The sequence below is a fragment of the Vipera berus genome, assembly GCF_964194415.1.
Source record: "Vipera berus genome assembly, chromosome: 1".
NCBI classification, from domain to species: Eukaryota; Metazoa; Chordata; class Lepidosauria; order Squamata; family Viperidae; genus Vipera; species Vipera berus.
Genome location: NC_138202.1, coordinates 10,020,178 through 10,034,696, shown reverse-complemented (window position 1 = coordinate 10,034,696; position 14,519 = coordinate 10,020,178). Strand labels below are relative to the sequence as shown.

The 14,519-nt window shown below is 44.4% G+C and overlaps 1 protein-coding gene across 1 annotated transcript in view; it reads right to left on the bottom strand.

The window, feature by feature from the left end:
- The window catches only part of PWWP3A (PWWP domain containing 3A, DNA repair factor), a 41,783-nt gene that overhangs the window by 13,504 nt on the left and 13,760 nt on the right, over positions 1-14,519 (bottom strand). Inside the window, exons 6-8 of the mRNA XM_081324278.1 lie at positions 9,690-9,806; positions 8,571-8,641; positions 2,319-2,398 (exon numbers count right to left, since the gene is read on the bottom strand). Of these exons, the coding sequence (XP_081180404.1) occupies positions 2,319-2,398; positions 8,571-8,641; positions 9,690-9,806 (268 nt within the window). The remainder of the gene's footprint in view (positions 1-2,318; positions 2,399-8,570; positions 8,642-9,689; positions 9,807-14,519) is intronic.

The following is a 14,519-nucleotide window of genomic DNA, read 5'->3' as shown; positions in this document are numbered from 1 at the left end:
TTGAAGTCCACGCTTCTTAAGATGGCCAAGGTTGAGAGGCACTGGTTTATAAGACGGGCAGTCTTCCAGTTGGGAAATTCTGGAATTTGTCAGCTTAGTTCCTTCTCCTTTGGTACTAGAATTTGGAGCCTGTCTCTGTGTGTGTGTGTGAGATCCCAATGGAAATTAATGCTTTATGTTGCTGTTTTGTTCTGTTTTGATAACTTTTAAGGTCATTTCCTTAAAAGAGCCTTGGTGGAGCAGTGGGCTAATGCCTCCTTAAGTAACACCAGCTGCCTGCAATTAGCGCAGGTTCGCATCCCACCAGGCTCAAGGTTGACTCAGCCTTCCATCCTTCCGAGGTAGGTAAAATGAGGACCCAGATTGTTGGGGGCAATTAAGCTGACTTTGTAATAATGCCGCTTGGGGGTGTGTGTGTGAAAGCCCTAACAAGCAGGCATATACATAGAATGAAGGCTACTGCTAAGCTTGTAAGCCGCCCTGAGTCTTCGGAGAAGGGCGGGATATAAATGGAATTAAAAATAAATAAAAAAAAAATTTCAGCCCTAGAGACTGATAGCATCCTTATAGCAGCTGTTGCCGAAGTCATATCAAGCCTTTCTGCATCACCGACCTTTTGACCCGGTGATGTTGGCGGTGTTACTCTAACCTTACAATGAAGTCGAGAGCTAGGACATGTGCTTCATGTCCCAACTACCTTGCAAAACTGACAACTATGATAAAACTGAAGGTGGCAATGCACACATGCCAACCAGTCCTCAAAGAGATATTCCCAGATGCCTAACCTAGGTAGGTACGAAGATAGGTAGATACATATGGAGAGAGAGGGAGGTATGGAGAGAGGGAGGGAGGGGAAAGGGAAGAAGGGAGGGGAGAGAGATTGAAATAGCTAGATATGGACAGGTGGATATGGAAGGATAGATAATGGATGGATAGCTAGATAATAGATATGAATGGATATAGATAGATATGGATGGATAGATATGAATAGAGAATAATAGAAAGACAGAGACAGCCAGACAGACAAAATGGCAGATAAGGGATAGATATGAATGGATAGACATAGGGATAGATTTGAGTGGCTAGACAGATATGAACGGATAGACAAGAGATGGACAGATAGATAAAAGGGAGAATATTTGTAGCTCAGGATTGAAATGAGGGGTCCTTGCTGCTCTCTGAGCCTGGCTGTTTTCTTGCAGACATTTCATTACCCAAACTAGGTAAACATCATCAGCGCTAGTGACTAGATAGATAGAAATCCTGATCTTGCATTCAAAATCAAATCTACTGCAAACCTGAAGTAGGGATGTTTAGTCCGTGGGGATGCAGGACCTGTGGGCAAGAGGATGCTGTAGGCAACCACAGTTTTAACCCCATGTTTATGAATATAGGGAGGATTGCCTATTTCCTTCTGGTATAAAATCACACACAATTATTTTTAAAAAATAATTGTACAATTTAGTACAATTTCCTAGGTACTCAAGATATTACCATAATGTACACAGAAGCCTAGAGTTGGCCAGGAAGATTCATTCCAAGTCAGGATCCTGAAATGTTTCAAAGGCCTCATCCTGCTCAAACTTGGATTTACTTCCAGGAAGACCAACCTGACTGGAACATTCACTTTTGGAGACAATACGGGAATGTTCCAGAACATGGATGAGTCTGGTTTGCACACGGATACTACAAAACTAGACCTCCCAATCCATTTCTACACAGGCCAAATGGGCGAAGCCTTTTTTTTGGCTCATCTATTGGTGGGGGGTGGGGGGGGAGACCATTTTCTGCAGAAGAAGCAGGGAGCCTCGTTTTGAACAAGGAAATACAGGTAGTCCTCGACTTACAAACATTCGTTTAGTGACAATTTGAAGTTACAAACGTGACTTAAGACTGATTTCCACACTTACGACCATTGCAGCTTTCCCCATGTCACGTGATCAAAATTCGGATGCTTGGCAACTGGCGCGTTTTTACGGCATGGTTTTGGGGTCACGTGACCACCCTTTTGTGACCTGCTGACAAGCAAAGTCAATGGGGGAGCCAGATTTGCTTAACAACCCGGGTTGCTAACTTAACCACTGTGGCGATTCGCTGAACAACTGCGCCAAGGAGGTTGTAAAATGGGGGAAAACTCACCTAGCTGCTGTCTCGATTAGCAGTGGAAAATTTGGGGCTCAGCTGTGGACATCCGTCAAGGACTACCTGTGACTCAGCCATCAGGAGGCGGCGCCAGAAAAGGGCTCACATCAAGAAATAAAACCAAAACGGAACGGCAGAGGAGCTCAACACCAGGGAATTAAAATAGCTTTATTTACCCCTTGGTTTTCGTGGCATCCATGCATTTCTCTATGAGGACGACATTGGCTTTCTTAGCTTTCCGATTTACCTTTTTCACCTGCCAGGAGACAAGCAGAACAGCTGAACAGCTCGGAGGGCCACAGCTTTGCAATCAATGTATCTATTCAAAGGGACAAGTACACAGACCTGTTGGCCCGGCTACATCTCTGCAGCTGGACCTTTGCAGCACATTTTGAGCTAGATCGGGGCCAGCAACTATGGCCCCTTTACTACCTATGCTCTTCAACTCCCAGAATTCCTGAACCAGCATGAAATTCTGGCAGTTGAAGTCCACAGGTGGTAAAGGGGCCGTAGTTACCTACCCTTGAGCTAGATCATGTGAGCAAAATTAATTAAAAGGAGACCAGGGCTTCTGGTTTTGCATCGTAGTGACGCAGCCGAGGGATTGCAGAGCTCCGCATTCCACGGCTGGTTTCGTCCTGCCTGGAGACCCTAAATGGGTCAAAAGTCGCCCTGGAGAGGGGATGAAGAAGGAGAGGCACCCCGATGATTGCGGAACAATGGCGGTCAATCCGTTTGATCCGGGGGAAGCTCTCCAACCTGACAGGAAAAAGGCTAGCTCCACTCCGGTGAGTAGCCCAAACTACTGGCAACAGAAGTCCAAAAGCACCAACTAAGAACAACTGTGAACAGCGTGTTGGAGCTGGGTGAGAATATTGATCTTCTTTTCTTTACTTTGAAACTGATTTCCTGGAAAAGATCCCCAAGAAGCAAAAAAATCTTCCAAAAGTGAGAAGGGACTATAAACCCACCCTTCCATAGACTGAAGCAGTGATTTAATTTTTATGGGGAACCGAAATACATTGAAATGGACTACAGATAGTCCTCGAGTTACAAGTATAACAAAGCCTGCCCATTCCACTCATAACTCGAAAACCTGTAGAGTGAATCTCATTTGAAGTACGAGATCACTCCCTTGCTTGTTAAAACAAACATGGCTAGTTAAGCAAACATGAGGTATCTCAGGATGGGGAAGGCCATGGAGGGCCTAGTGCTGGAACAGGCGCCCAAGGCATCTCTGACCCACTAAAATACCACATGCTTCCCCCTCCCTTCCTGCCGCGCCAGACTCACCTGGAAAAGATCTGTCTCCTGTCTGCCGCGGTTCCTGCTGCCGCCTGGATTTGAGGCTGGGGAATGCTTCCGCGACACCCTGTGGCCCGATCCAGGCTCCGGAGGCCTTTTCCAGGCTGCTGTGGCCCAGATTTGAGGCTGGGGAACGCTTCCGCGACCTCCCCAAGGCCCGATCCTGGCTCCGGAGGCCTTTTCCAGGCCCGATCGAGCTGTGGGGGGTTGCGGAAGCGTTCACCAGCCTCAAATCTGGACTGCAGCATCCTGGAAAAGGCCACCGGAGCCCTAATCCAGCCTCCAGAGGCACAGAGAAGCGACCCCCAGCTTCAGTTCCATTCTCCGTTGCAGAGAACATAGGCCTAAAGTACCATGAGATCACACAAGATCAGTAGCATGAGATCTCGCCCCACTGATCTCATGTGATCTTGCATTACTTTAGGCTTCCATTCTCTGTGAACGCACTGAAGGCCTGGAGCAGTCAAGAAAGCGAAGGATCTTGATCTTTGCAGGGTGATTACTGAAGGCCTGGTGCCTAGGGAGAACCGGACGCGGGTGGGGAAGGAGGGAATAACCAGGGTGAATTTTGCAGAGCCATTGCGGTCGCTCGTAAGGGTGAACGACTGCCGTGGTGCTGCAATATTCGTAACTTCGGGACTTGCTCATAAGTACTAGGGGGCGCTCATCACGTAACTTTGAACAAGCATTAAGTGAACACTCATAACTCAGGGATTACTTGTAATGTAAAGTTATAATTTAGATAAAACTGAAAACTATGGAAACTATTAAGATTTTCTATTTAAAACAATATTGACAGAATTACAAGAAAATAATCTTTTCATTTTAAAAGCTGGAAAATAGACACTGACATCTAGTGGTAGAACAGAGTATAGAACTATAGCTGTCTTGCCTCAGAAATTGGCAAGACGCCCAGAAACAGAGTGCTTTTATCCCTTTGATCCTCAAGGACTGCTAGCTAAACAGAACAGCTGGGAATAGAAGAAAGAAAACACACTGGGCTATCTATTGCAGAATGAAAAATACAATTGTTTATAAAAACTGCTGACCTTCTTGGATTATAAATACTTACTGAGCTGGGATATTTAAATTTAAGAATAGTCTGCAGAGAAAGAAAAACTTTGACCTTTTGGCTATTCTTCTAGGGGGGAAATTACTGGATTGTTTTTAAATGATTGAACATTTTGGATTGTTTATAAAGATAAGAAATATAAAAGACTATACTGTTTGGAATTTAAGACTGGTTGGTTTGATGAAAATGGAGGTTGCATATACAACTAAAACTGGTAAGAAACCACATGCAATATTATTTTCTAAAATCCCCAGACTGGAACATGAGAGATCTGCAGGAGAAATACTTCAAGATAAGACAAAGATTTTCCAGGAGGAAATGTACACTATGTTGCAACTAATTCAAATGACAATGGCTTTAAATATTAATGAGAATAAAAATAACTTTGATGATATAAATGAACACATTTTTGACCTAAGCTTACAATTTAAAAAAATTCTCAGAAAATAGTGATAAAGAATGAACAAACAAATCAGAAAACAGAACAAAAATTAGAGGAAAGTGATTCAAAAATGGAGGCTACAAATAAAGAAAACCACAACTTAACACAAAGAAAATTTTACAAGATTTTGCTATAATATTGGAAGACCTATTTCATTTTTCAGAACAAAATAAACCTGAAGACAAGAAAGAAGATTTGATAAAATGGACAACAGACCTATCACGACAACTACTAGAGTCTGGGAGACAAAAAATGGAAGGAGAAATTGAGGGAGAAGGAAAGTGGAGGCTTCTTAACGAGTATAGATGGGTGAAACTCCCCCTCAGCAGCACCTTACTCAATTTGTTTTTCCCATTCCTAACAAACATATAAAAATACAGGAAGAATCATATGGTAAGCTGAATACACTGACTTGGAAAGCTGCTAGGCAACAGAAGAAGGTGAGAGCCAGATTCAAGAGAGATGATTTGACTTATCAGATGGAGTACTACATGACAAAAACACTTGTTTGAATATGGTTAAAAGAATAGTTAAATTTTGGATACGAATTGGTTCTATAGTAAGAGAGAAGTGACTTATAAGTAGTATAGTATTGCTTTATGATATGGGAAATATAACAAATGAGATTGGATATTCAAATATAATCAACTTGGAGAAAATTATAACTGATAAGAAATGTTTTGAATACTGAGGGGGAACCTAAGTTTAAATAAGAACAGACGAGAACCGGACTTAAGAGAGATGACTTGGCATACCAGGTGGAGTATCATATGACCAAGTATTTGTCTAAATATGGTTAAAAGAATGGTTAAATTTTGGAAATGAAGAGGTTTTGCAGTAAGAAAAATGTGATTTATAAGTAGTATAGAATTTTCTTTCTTTTTTCTTTCCTTTTTATGATATGGGAAATGTAAAAATATTGGGATGATTTAAACATATGAAATATTTTGGATATTTAAATGTAATCAATTTTGAGAAAACCATAACTGACAAGAAATGTTTTGATTACTGAGGGGAAACTAAGCTTAAATAAGAGTTCTGAAAACAGGACCGACAGTGATTTACATAAGATGATTTTTTTTGCAAATGCAACTGTAAAATAAGCTGACAAGAAAAGACGTTACATACTGATGTTATTGTGAAATATTAGGGAAAAAAGTTTATATTTAAATTTGTATGTGTTGGTAGCATTAAGAACGATATTTGCTTAATGTTGGTAAAAGGAGAACACTATTGGAAGAAGAGAGGACCAAGGAAAAGTATTTCTAGTTAATATGTTGATTATGAAAGTATAGAAATTAACTACTATTGACTGTTGTTAAATATATGAACCCAGACATGTTTACTAAGCACTAAAGATTGTTATTCTAAAAAAAATCAATAAAATATGCTAAAAATAAAAATAATGAAAAGGAGACCAACAGTTCTACTGTTGTCACTTTGATTTTTTTTTTTAAATCCCAACTTTCTACCCCAAAGGTGCTCCAGGGCAGTTTTTTTCAACTTAAACAATTTTAAGAGGTGTAGACGTCAACTCCCAGAATTCCTCAGCTAGCATGAATTCTGGGAGTTGATGTCTACAAACTATAGGACCGGTCGGGGAATTCTGGACAATTCCCGGCTCTGTGGACATTTGTCCCCAATGTTACTTTGAGGAAAAGGAAGATGCAATAAAATTGTGGCTGTTTTGTGGTTGCTAGGAGTTGAAAATGACTCAAAGGCACAGAAACAATTTATTTATTTATTTATTTATTTATTTATTTATTTATTTAATTAATTAATTAATTAATTAATTTGTATACCGCCCTTCTCCCGAAGGACTCAGGGCGGTGAACAGGGCAATACATAATAAAAAACAAGGTACAAAAATTAAAAAGTAATTAAACAGCAAGTATAGGCAGCCCTCAAGTGATCATTCCAGGATACAATGGCATTGGAAAAAGGGAAGGGTCCTCGGTGTTCTCTGAGCTTATTTGTTTTCTTGCAGACATTTCATTACCCAACTAGGTAACATCATTGAAGTACTAATACCACTTTACAATGCCTTGGTAAGGCCACACCTGGAATACTGCATCCAGTTTTGGTCACCACGATGTAAAAAAGATGTCGAGACTCTAGAAAGAGGGCAGAGAAGAGCAACAAAGATGATTGGGGGACTGGAGGCTAAAACATATAGGGAACGGTTGCTGGAATTGGGTATGTGTAGTTTAAGGAAGAGAAGGGTGAGGGGTGACATGATAGCAGTGTTCCAATATCTCAGGGGCTGCCCCAAAGAAGAGGGAGTCAAGCTATTCTCCAAAGCACCTGAAAGCAGGACAAGAAGCAATGGATGGAAACTAACCAAGGAGAGAAGCAAGGAGAAACTTCCTGACAGTTAGAACAATTAACCAGTGGAACTACCTGCCTCCAGAAGTGGTGAATGCTCCAACACTGGAAGTTTTTAAGAAGAGACCGGCCAGCCACTTGTCTGAAATGGTATAGGGTTTCCTGCCTGAGCAGGGGGTTGGACTAGATGACCTCCAAGGTCCCTCCCAACTTATTATTATTATTATTATTAGTGCTTAGTAAGACTTGCTCTCAATTTATCCTTCAGTCTTACTAGCGCTGATGAGGATGTTCCTAGTTTGGGTTAAAAAAAAAGCACATCTGCAAGAAAACAACCAAGCTCAGGGTGCACCAAGGACCCCTCATTTCAACCAAGCTGCAAATATTCTTTATTACTGATACTGCAAAAAGTGATTTATGAGTGACCCTTGCGATTACAACTGTGGCAGCATCCCCATGGTCCCGTGATCCAAATATAGGTGCTGGGCAACCGGCATATATTTACCACAGTTGCAGTGTCCCGGGATCACGAGATCACCATTTGCAACCTTCCCAGCTGGCTTCCATGCCATGCTTAGGAATGGAAATCCTGATCCAATTGTGGTCATAAGTTGAGGACTATGTATAATTGACAGGATAGCAGTCTTCCAGTATCTCAGGGGCTGCCCCAAAGAAGAGGGAGTCAAGCTATTCTCCAAAGCACCCGAAGGCAGGACAAGAAGCAACGGATGGAAACTAGTCAAGGAGAGAAGCAACCTAGGACTAAGGAGAAACTACCTAACAGTTAGAACAATTAACCAGTGGAACAACCTGCCTCCAGAAGCTGTGAATGCTCCAACACTGGAAGTTTTAAAGAAGAGACTGGCCAGCCATTTGTCTGAAATGGTACAGGGTTTCCTGCCTGAAGACCTCCAAGATCCCATTCTATTCTATTCTATTCTATTCTATTCTATTCTATTCTATTCTATTCTATTCTATTCTATTCTATTCTATTCTATTCTTCTATTCCCAATTCTAATTCTAATTCTATTCAAAAAATAAAGTCTTGCCTTTTGAAAAAGCACTTTAGGACTTGGTCTTGACCATTTTTTTTTTTGTTGATTAAAATGGAACAATTTTTAGATTCTGGGTGTAATTGTTGTACCATTATTATTTTGGATGATTATTTTGTAAATGCAAGGGGTCATGTTGTTACTCTGTGCACTTCCTAGAGTCACAGCTGCAAGATGGACAACTATATAAACTGCTTCTATAAGTAAATAAATAATTAATTAATACTCTTACCACAGCTGGCCAGTAGGGATATCTTGGGAGCTTGCACCAAACCATCATCCCCGCTTCAAAACAACAAGGCTCTACAATGCATAGAGTTTGGAGAAAGGATTAAAACTGGAATAACACTCTCGCAAGGAATTCGTAGTGAAACTTCTGCTGTACTGTTGTTCGGCCTTACATCAGAGAATTGTATAGAGCAGGGGTAGGCAACCTTGGCTCTTTTATGGCTTGTGGACTCCAACTCCCAGAATTCCTGAGCCAGCATGGCTCAGCTTGAAAATCTTTCCCTTTCCCCTCAGCATGGCTGGCTCAGGAATTCTGGGAGTTGAAGTCCACGAGTCATAAAAGAGCCAAGGTTGCCTACCCCTGGTCCAAACTCTTCCCCAGCTGGCTTGGTGGCTAAGGCAGGACTAGAACTCAGAGTTTCCCAGTTTCTAGCCTGGTGCCTTCACCACTATGCCAAACTGGCTCTTGGGTTTCAAAACAGGTCATGTTCCCAGCAGTTCCCCCAAAAGTTGCAATTCCAGGACTACGGATGTAAAGTGGGGTTTCTCAACCTTTCCTTCACCACAGACCCCCTTTAAATACCTTTTGTGGCCACAGACCATGGACACACACCCCCAGGACTTAATTCAAATTGAAATCACATGTTTTTTCACGCCTTCGCCGACCCCTACGACGACACTGCGGCCCCTCAGGTTGAGAATCATTGATGTAAAGGAGCAATTATCTTAAATAGTAGCCCAGGGCTTATGAAGCCAAGCAACTGCCCATTTCAGAAGGCTGAAATCCTGCTTATCTTACTGTCGCTCAATGTGACTGAGGATGGGTGTCCACAGGAGGCTTAAATGAGCCATAAGGGCAACCGTGTTCGAAGTGACGCCCCTTTTTTATTTATGCTGCGACACCCTTCCGGCTGAGCAAGCGAGCAGAAGACACAAGGCCTTCTTGAAGTGGCCCCGAGCCTTGGTGAACCATCTTTGTGGAGATTCGCCCTCGCCCACCAATCCAAGATAGTATGATCCCTACCAGTTATTATGAGATTTGGTTCAGCCACTGCTTATCAGCTATGTTGGGTTTGGAGATACAATATGTTGAAGAGAGCAGCAGGGCAAAAGTAGTAACTACCTTGATGCAAGAAGATGCTGGGCAATTCCTCCTCCTCCTCCTCTTCATCCTTTGACTCTGGGCTTGGATTCACTTTTCTTACAGGACTCAGCTGCAGTGAAAGATCAGATGCCTGATCTGCTAATGAAGGAATACCGTGCTGATTTCAGTTTTACACATACAGCATTGGAATTTGCACTGACAAATCTCAAAGATGGGCTGGGAGATACAGCACAATGAGGACATGCAGGCAGTCTTAGACTTAAGAGCCCAGAGTTGCGGTCTAAATCATGCTGATTGTTAATAGCAATAGCACTTAGATTTATATACCACTTCACAGTGCTGTACAGCCCTCTCTAAGCGGTTTACAAAGTCAGCCTATTACAACCCTCCCCCCAACAATCTGGGTCCTCGTTTTACCGACCTCGGAAGGATGGAAGGCTGAGTCAACCTTGAGGTGGTCAGGATCGAACTGCTGGCAGCCGGCAGTCAGCAGATGTAGCCTGCAGTACTGCATTCTAACCACTGGGCCACCACGTGACTGTGCCAAATTATACCACCTTTTTCATGGTGATCGTTAAGCGATTCCATTGTCTGCAATTGTCTTTTTTTTTGCCAGAAACTGAAAGTAAACACCTTGCAAAAAAAAACACATCGTAAATTCACATTCACGTGACCCTGGGACACCGCAAATGGCTGTAAATGCGGGCAGGTTGCCAAGTGCTCAAAATGGGATCAAGTGACTGTAGACCCAAAGAAGAAAGAGGACCTTGGGACGTCAATCCAGGTTGTGAGCAACCCTGGGGAGATCCATTGCAACTTCAAACAGTTGCAGAGCCACCGGTCATAGGTCTGTAATCAAGTTTTACCTTTTAAACCAGACATTTCGTATCTGTTTGGATTTTGTTCCGCTTGCTCCCACAATATACAGGGAGAGTCTTGGGCAGAGAAAATTCTCTTTCATTGGTTCGAGACAAGCCAGCACAAATATCCCAGGCAAAAGGGATTTGGGGGGGAGGGCATGCTCCCCCCCACACACGCCTCTCCCAATAGAGTTAGTCCTTGACTTATGGCCAAAAGTGAGCCCAAAATTCACCTTGCTAAGCAAGACAGTTAAAGCGAAGTTTGCCCCATTTTACGACCTTTCTCGCCATAGTTGTTAGGTGAATCACTGCATTTGCTAAGTGAATCTGACTTTGCTTTGTCAGAAGTTACAAAAGGTGATTGCATGTCCCTGGAAGCTCGTATGGTTAAAAAAATACAATATTTTTGCTTCCCCCCCCCCCTAATAGAATCCATTTCCAGTTCATGGGTACACTTACATATGGTACTTATTTGGTAAATCAACATCAGTTCATGGTTTTCATTTGATGAGGATGTTATCTATTCAGTTGTGTCTGACTACTGGCGATTGTATGGGTCAGCTCTCTCCCCACGTCTTCCGATCTTGCACTATTTCTTTGAGTTTTTCTATGCTCTGGCTGGGGTCAGCTTTGATGGCGTTCGGCCACCGTGGTTCTTTTGCGTTTCCTTTTACTGCTAACTTTTCCATGCATAATTGCTTTTTCCAGTGAATTCCCCCCACGTGACGTGGCCAAAATAAGTGAGATGCAGTTTTGCGATTTTCGCCTTCCTGTGACATGTCCGGTGTTATACGTTCCAGTAGTTCCTTTGCTATCCAACGAGGATTTCATTTTGTTGTTGTTGTTAGCTGCGAAGTCATGTCCGACCCATCGCGACCCCATGGACAATGTTCCTCCAGGCCTTCCTGTCCTCTACCATCTTCTGGAGTCCCTTTAAGCTCACGACTACTGCTTCAGTGACTCCATCCAGCCACTTCATTCTCTGTCGTCCCCTTCTTCTCTTGCCCTCCACCTTTCCCAGCATTAGGCTCTTCTCCAGTGAGTCCTTCCTTCTCATTAGGTGGCCAAAGGATTTGAGTTTTAGCTTCAGGATCTGGCCTTCTAAAGAGCAGTCAGGGTTGATCTCCTCTAGGACTGACCGGTTTGATCGCCTTGCAGTCCAAGGGACTCGCAGGAGTCTTCTCCAGCACCATAGTTCAAAGGCCTCAATTATTTGGCGCTCAGCCTTTTTTATGGTCCAACTTTCACTGCCATACATTGCAACTGGGAAGACCATAGCCTTGACTAGACGCACTTTTGTGGGCAGGGTGATGTCTCTGCTTTTTAGTGTGCTGTCTAGATTTGCCATGGCTTTCCTCCCGAGGAGCAAGCGTCTTTTAATTTCTTGGCTACAGTCCCCATCTGCGGTGATCTTGGAGCCCAGGAAAATAAAATCTGTCACTACCTCCATTTCTTCCCCATCTATTTGCCAGGAATTGAGAGGGCCAGATGCCATGATCTTGGTTTTCTTAATGTTGAGTTTCAAGCCCACTTTTGCACTCTTCACCCGCATCAAGAGGCTCTTTAGTTCCTCTTCACTTTCTGCCATTAGACCGTAGATTTCATTTACAACCCTGATATTCTCCCCAATTTTTACAATATTTTTGCACGGTGTCATGCCTCCGTCTGAGCCTGAATCTGAGGAGGAACATGAGCTGGAACAGGACCCTGTGGAGGATGAGGGAGGTGTGTCTGTGGCTTCAGAGCAGGGCTTTCCAACGAGTGGTACGGATACCACCTGTGCTACATTGGCACCTGGCAGGTGGTACACGACCATCCTAGAGAAGTGGTAGCCGGGGAGGGGAATGGGCTGAACCGGTGGCAGCACCACACAAGCCTGAGCGAGAGACGGCTGGAGCTGCAGGGCTGTCAGGGCTCAGTGGAAGTGCCAGGATCAGCGCCAGGCTCCAGCTGGAGCTCGGCACTGATCCCGGTGCTTTTGCTGAGCCCAGAAGAAGCGCCAATCAGCTGGAATGTTGCAGCATCTCCAGGGTCTTACGATTTACATTCAGATGCTTGGCAACCGATTCACATTTATGACGGTCACAGTGTCCCAGGATCGTGTGAAGTGACCAAAACCTGCTGCCACCACCCAGCAGAAGGGGGGAATAAAAACCAAACACCACCCCACCCCACCCCTGCTGCCAATCCTCAACAGAAATGCTCACAACAATGAAAACCTCGGACAGGAGGAAGAGCACCGCCGGGCGGGCAAGCAGGTGTCTTGCTCGGCTGTGGCTTGGTGGGGGGACACTTTTTTCAGTGCCATTGTAAATTCGAACAGTCACTAAACGAACTGTTGTAAGTCGAGGACTACCTGTAGTTCATCACTTTTTCCCTTTTTTTTTGGGTCATCAAGTTTTTGACACCTAGCTAAGCGACTGGTGGTACGCGGATGTTGCCATATCCTAAAAGTGGTACAATGGGTGAAAAGTTTGAAAAGTCCTCTGGAGCCAGGACAAGACACCTGCCTGTTTGGTTTTTAATTCCTCCTCCTCCTCCTCCCCCCTCCCTCTGCTGGGTGGTTGCAGCAGGTTGCAGAGAACTGTGGGGAAGAGCAGGCTGAGGCAGGCCAGGGCTCTTAAGGACTGGGACAGGATGAACAGAGTTCAGGTGATGAGCAAGGCCCACCCCCAACTGATCCTAGAGCAGGGGTGTCAAACTCAATTTGATTGAGGGCCGCATCAGCATTGCGGTTGCACTCAGGGGGCCGGGTGGGTGTGGCCTGGGTGGGCGTGGCCTACTGGGTGGGCGTGGCTACAGTGCGTATGGCCTACTGGGTGGGCGTGGCCATCTCTACATCGTTGGCATCAAGGGTGCCTATGGGGGCCTGGGCTGGAGTGGGAGAGATCTGAGGGTCTCTGGCAGAAGGAGGGTCTCTGGGCCAGGGCCAAGGCAGTGGGGGCCGTTCCCTCCCTGTTTCCAGGATGGCTTCACGGGCCGCATGAAACCACTTCGCGGGCCGGATCCGGCCCCCTGGCCTTGTGTTTGACATGTCTGTCCTAGAGCATGGAGAGTGGAGAGAAGGAGGGCAATTCTCAGTTACTCGGGAGGAGAGCGTCCTGCCCCACTCCACAAGGCACACCTGGGGATTGAGATTTAAGGAGACGCTATGGGGAGGGGCATTTGTCGGGAACAAACTCTGAATCTTGGGAGACCCAGGGCTTTTTTTTCTCATAGAACGCTCAGAACGGAGTTCCGGCACCTTTTTTGGATGGAACCTTGTAGGGTAGGCAAGGCGGGTTGTATGACGTGTGTGAGTTCCGGCACCTTTTTCTTTCACAAAAAAAGAAAGCACTGCTTGGGAGTGTTGTGTGTTGTTGCTAATCTCTTGTTTGGAAACCTGGAAACCCTGACTATTGGACTGACTGACCACGGTGCTTGACTGTTTAAAGACTTCGGACTGTATTTCGGATTCTCTCTTTTGAAAACTGCTCAGGCAAGCTAGGATTCAAACAGACTCCTTAAGTTTATTTTATGTTTTCTTCCTTGTTATCTCTATGGCCTTGAGTACTTTCTTATGCTAGTCAGCCTGTGTTTGAACCTGCTTTCAGCTGAATTAATTTAATTTAATTTTAATTTATTGAGATTTCTATACCGCCCTTCTCCCAAAGGGACTCAGGGCGGTTCACAGGGCATGTATAAATAACAATACAAAAATTAAAAAACAATTAAATCAATGCCCAAGTTAAAACAAGAATGATAAAAAATAACAAGCCTATAAAAACCCATATACCCCCATCAGGCCAGACCCGCTAGTTCAAATAAATGGGTCTTCAACCCGCGACGGAAGGATCGGAGGTCTGATGCCGTCCGGAGCTCAACCGGCAGTTGGTTCCATAACGCCGGAGCACCCACAGAGAAGGCCCTCCCCCTGGGGGCCACCAGTCGACATTCCTTGACCGGAGGCACCCTGAGGAGGCCCTCTCTGTGGGCACGCACAGGGCGG